This window comes from Punica granatum, chromosome 6, assembly GCF_007655135.1.
Source record: "Punica granatum isolate Tunisia-2019 chromosome 6, ASM765513v2, whole genome shotgun sequence".
Lineage (NCBI taxonomy): Eukaryota > Viridiplantae > Streptophyta > Magnoliopsida > Myrtales > Lythraceae > Punica > Punica granatum.
Window position 1 is genome coordinate 7,193,572 of NC_045132.1, and position 5,233 is coordinate 7,198,804.

Genomic DNA, 5,233 nt, shown 5'->3' on the forward strand with positions numbered 1-5,233 from the left:
AAAGAATTAGTAAGTTATCTCTTTTGTTTTGATAAAATAATTGGTTTTACTAATCTTTGTTCTAATAGAGGGAAACAGAAGAAAAGACGGAACATTTTATATGGAATTGTGATGTAAAAGAAAGGTGAGAGTAATAATTTTTTCTCAATCTCTCTCTTATTGAATTTCGAAGACCACATTTCTAGCCCTTAAACTACGGAGGTGAAACTTTTGCCACCAAACTATTTTTTTGGGAAGATACCTTTCAATAACCAAAGTACAAAAAATAAATGATTACCTCATTTCTGCTCAATCCAAAATATTTTTCTTTTTCCTCAAGTTTACTTTTCAACATCAAGCATGAAGCAAACTTATACTAGCAAGCATGTCCATTGTAATTTTGGACCAAACGGGGATATATTGAATGTACAAGTTCACTTTTGATTCCATTCATTGAACTTATGGTTAGACTGAGAACCGTTTGGCCGATGTAAAGAAAAATTGACAGGTCAATCTACTTATTAGGCCGATTTAATGCACATGTACTTTAAACGCTACGTTCTCCGGGCAGCATATTCCCGCCAAATGCAGATGTGAAAGGGGATAAATCAACCTGGATGTCTTGGTTCCCTAACCAGACTCCCCCCCTAAGTTGTTTCTCGATGCATAAAATTCGATTTTCAAACAAAGCAATGGCAAGGCCAATAGAATCACATCAAAATAATATAGGCCACTGCCGAGGGGCATATCGAAAAAGATAGAGGAAGAATAACAGAACAATAGCATTCACCGATCAAGAGAAAAGAATCTTATAAAGTGCAGTCATTGAACGTTCCCGCCTCCCTGCTTTAATTGCTCTTCCGCATCAAATAAACATAGGTCCACAATCCCAAAATTGGATCAAGTTACTTGTCCTTTTATGTGTAAGCTACCATCAAACACGAATAAAGAACCGAAACAAAACAATTGCAACTCAGCGGGTCTCAGACATTGTGTTGATATTCAAACTCCCAACAACAATCAGACCTGTACCGAGCTCTTCATGGAGCTGCAAACAGCAGCCCGAGTTGATTATTTGGTGGACTATACATCCTCTGAGGATAAGGTCAAAGGGGTACTTTATGTAATCTGCAAAATTATCATTCACAAGTTGGGCATCTTATTCACTTTGATGGCCATAGCTTAGTTTCACTCGGATATATAGCAAGGGAATTCATCGGTTGGCTTCATCACTGCGTTCAGGAGCCTGAACCTGGGCATGATGAGAAGATGACCCCTTCCCAGATTGGAGGTAAGACCATGATAGAGCAGCAGCTCCAATCGTTATTGTAGCAGCAATCGATCCCCAGACCCATCTCTGCTTCCTCTTCCGAATTTGTCTGCGGCGTCTTGCTGTCTCTGCATACACGATAGAATAGAAAAAAAGTCAGTCGATTTTTTCCCCCCTTTTTCATCTCTCACTATTGCTCAGAATGAGATTGCATTGTAGATTCATTTCAAGGGATCATACAGATCCAGTTCGTCACTGTAGTCTGAGGCTATAATGCCCCATGCTTTTAATATGAAGTTTGCAAAACCGTCCCTCAGACCTTCAGACCTGACATGACACTAGTGTTGTGATTGCCACTCATGTTACTTTCCTACAGCAGACTAATAAGAACCATGCACATTCTTGAAACAGGTGGCACCTTGATTTCTCACATTTAAGTTTTCTAGGTTTAAGGGAAGCTGTGAAACAGCAGAACTAAACCCACCAAACCCCTAACAGAACTTGATTGAATTCTCAATTGTTCCCAAGAACGAAGTCGTGTGCTGGGCAGGTGACCAAATCCCATCGAGAAACTAACAGTGTCAATATTTTGGGGTTCACATAGATGGGCTTCTAATCTTCCTGCCTAAATAACGGCCAACTTAACTATGGGCTGCACTACGTGATGATACTAAATTACTAGGGAATCAATATTCTTGAAAACAGGAGTATCCCCAGAAATTATCTGGCAGAAGCATTGTAATAACTGATCAGAATAAGGAAAAAAGAGTCCTCACCAACAGCTTCTTGGTTCCTCTGGGACATCTCATGATTAACAGCCTCATAGTAATGCAGGCGGTCCCACAGACGTGCAATCTCGAAGTTCTTTGCCTCGAGCTGAGCCTCCATCACAGTTTCTGCTTCAGACTTGGCAATGCCTCGCCCAATTGCTTCAGAAACAAAACGGGCAAGATGAACTTGCTGGGACAGCTCTTCAACAGGATCAGCATCCAACTGTTCAGTCTCCACTGTTGGATCAGCCCGGAGGGTCAGTCCAACAAGGGATAGCTGTTCCCTCATTCTCTGCCAAAGGTTTCGCATATTTCGGAGTGCTTCCTCTGCTTGCTTCCGTTTCTCTATCTCCATCAACAAACTCAATCTTATCTCTCGCAATTCCTCTTCAAGAGCTCGCAGAGAAGACTGTGGCCCACTATCAGAGGACAACTCTGTATAGAGAACATAAAATACATTAAAGCTTTTCTAAGCCTTCCAAAACATTAAAATTTACCCAAAGAAAAAAGTTTATGAAAATACAATAACTTTCATACAATAACAACAATGACAACGACAACAACGCAAGCAGAAAGACTTCGACAATTGTATTAGTAGGCCGTGCTTACTTGCTGAAATGCTCCCCTAATAACTTCGCAATCTCTTGATGGGCAAAAAGAAGAAGAGACAAAACTACAGGAAATCATATTTGTCATTTATATTTGCCTCTATCTCCATTTCCACAATCATATAGAGCTTAACAAATGGCCGCATGAAAATTTAAAAAAAAATAATATATATATATATATATATAGTCAATGCCCACAAATGAGAAAACAAAAGAAGAGAAAGGAAAGAATCCCTTGCATTATCACAAAACCGAGTATATTCTACAACAATAAGATGCAACTATTCAACTGGGATAGGCGACATATAACGAGGCAAACAGTGAAGGCATGTAAAGGTTTTCTCTAGCGAATGAAAAGAGAGAAGTAAATTAAATAAGTATATGAAAGAAGATCTTATACCTTCCCACGCATCATAAAACTCCCCACCAGCTGATGCCATCTTTGAAGCACGGTCTGGAGTGCCAGAATCATCCACGTCAGTGCTACTTGTGTAACTCATTGTATCCTGAGGATCGTAAAAATCTTCGCTGTCACCCTCTTTTGATGGAGTCAGCGTTACGGGCATGGCATAATTGTTTTCCCCGATGGAACCACCATTAAATTTCTCATTCTGTCCCAAGTTGCTCTTCACAGCTTCCCCATTACTAGTACTTCCACTGTGACGCTCATAAGCCCCGATAGCATGACTGTCCTTAACAGGGCTTGACAGAGGTGAAACAGGGACAGCCTCCGCATGTGCAACAACCAGGCTACTTGTCTCTCTGGCACCTAAACTGGTTTCTGCTTTACCTGTGCTCTTCTCACAAGAAGAAGCATCAGCTTCGGGTGGGTTCTTCCCAAGACGTGGCCCACGTCGTTTGTGATTGATGATGTATGGAGAAGGAGGGAACGAGGACGGTGAGTCCGGAAGCGGAGTGGTCTCCGGAGTGGCATACAGCGCCGGCGTCATCTGCGGGCGTGGAACCCTCCGCTGTGTGCTTGCCATGCTATTCCGTTGAGTGCTGTTAGTGCTATTCCGCCTTCCTAATTTGGGACTGGAACCCGACTTGGGACTCAGAGGATGCCTGGGAACAGTCATAGATCCGTGGCCAGATTTGTCGGCTGATTTAGAAGCTCCGGAATCTATTAGCCTATCCAAAGCTATGGCAGTGAAGTGCGGCATGGCTCTGCACAATCACAACATCGAACAAACTCTTTCAAAACGTAACAGAACATGTAATATATATATATATATATATATCCACACAGACATTCATACATCTGCATCAAAGTAGAAGACTAATATCTAATACCTCAAAAAACTCGGAATTTTTCCAATACGAGCTCAGGAATTCCAACAACAGCGGAGCCATGAAAAGATTAAATCAGAATCAAGAAGACAAATCTAGCTCATGGAAATTGACAAATTCAAACGGCGAAAAATATCACCGCAGCCATGAAATCCCGATCCAGGGAATTGAATTCCGCCATTAGTGACACGGTTCCAAAACGTTGGGTCAACTCAGAAATGAAAACCCAATGGCTCAGAACCTAAAGAAATCACACCAAACGCCGTCAACCACATCAACCACAGCTCCGCTAAACAGAAGGAAAACAAAAACCCACCAACCCAGCTCGAAACGGGGGGCCAAATCCCACCAAAACGGATCACAAGCCACCGTCCCGATAAGAACAACAAGAAGAACGCAGAGCGCGGGAGGGGAAGGAGGTTCTCTGTACTCACCGCAGGTAGGAAGCGGGGGTCGACGGATCTCGGCGGAAACCCTAGTGGGGGAAGGAGGAGGAGGAGCGGTCGTCAGGTTGAGGGACGAATAGGGGATTGAAAATGTGTGAGCTCTTTTGTTTATGAGTTGTCCTTCTTCTTCTTCGCTTCCACGACCTTTGGAGGAAAATGATATAACGGACGGGGAGAGAGAGAGAGAGAGAGAGAGAGAGGGATTTTGTCTGTCTTTCCCCTTCCCCGAACTTCTCTTCTTCCTCAGGTTTTCTCGCAACGACCGCCTCCCTCCTCTTCATTGCACCCTCCCTCCCTTCCCCTTCTTCACCACGCCAAAGACTGTGTTCTCACCCGAAAACGACAGCGTTTTGACTTCTTCTCCTTCATCTTCCTTCTTCTCCATATTATTCTTTTTATTTTATTCTTGATTTTTTATTTTTTATTTTAAAGTGCACGTACAAAAGTACACGGATTGTCCTTCCAGAAGGTTTGAGAAAATTTACACTCCATATCATATATTACCACGGGCTGATATTTTGATCCATCCTCAATTGCCATAATAAGGTTTTCTATTTGTCTGCTTATCATCATTGTGCATAGGTTAATTATCTGCTGGTATATTATAAGTACGTATTCCAGTTGTTGCGGTCTTTATTTTAGAATATCGGTGTTACCTTGTTAACATTGGAAATGACTAAGCATGGTGAGCCTCAATATTCAGATCTCTTGATACCTGCATGGACTTCAAACCCTCAGCTCGTGATACTGTACTATGCTTCTATTTTGTGCTTTTTGCACTTTTTTTTTGTGTCTTCTCAATAATTTTTTTCTTAAAAATGTGATATAGTTTATAAAAGTAGCCCACGTACAAAATGGAGATTGTCCGAG

General features: G+C 41.9%; 1 protein-coding gene across 1 annotated transcript; it reads right to left on the minus strand.

The window, feature by feature from the left end:
* Positions 1–788: 788 nt before the first annotated feature.
* On the minus strand, positions 789–4,652 carry LOC116211627. Its single transcript, XM_031546085.1, has 4 exons — positions 4,352–4,652; positions 3,028–3,794; positions 2,026–2,454; positions 789–1,377 (listed from the first exon to the last, which is right to left on the minus strand). The coding sequence occupies exons 2-4, from the start codon at positions 3,788–3,790 to the stop codon at positions 1,193–1,195; spliced, it is 1,377 nt and encodes a 458-aa protein (XP_031401945.1). The 5' UTR covers positions 3,791–3,794; positions 4,352–4,652; the 3' UTR covers positions 789–1,192.
* Between the last annotated feature and the right edge of the window lie 581 nt (positions 4,653–5,233).

Bases quoted from the DNA above. Each gene is read 5' to 3' on its own strand.
- LOC116211627 (XM_031546085.1), bottom strand. From the start codon at position 3,790: ATGCCGCACTTCACTGCCATAGCTTTGGATAGGCTAATAGATTCCGGA. The intron at 2,455-3,027 runs GTATAAGATCTT...TTCTCTATACAG, and splicing joins GTTTTATGATGCGTGGGAAG to AGTTGTCCTCTGATAGTGGG. The intron at 1,378-2,025 runs GTGAGGACTCTT...TCGTGTATGCAG, and splicing joins GAGGAACCAAGAAGCTGTTG to AGACAGCAAGACGCCGCAGA.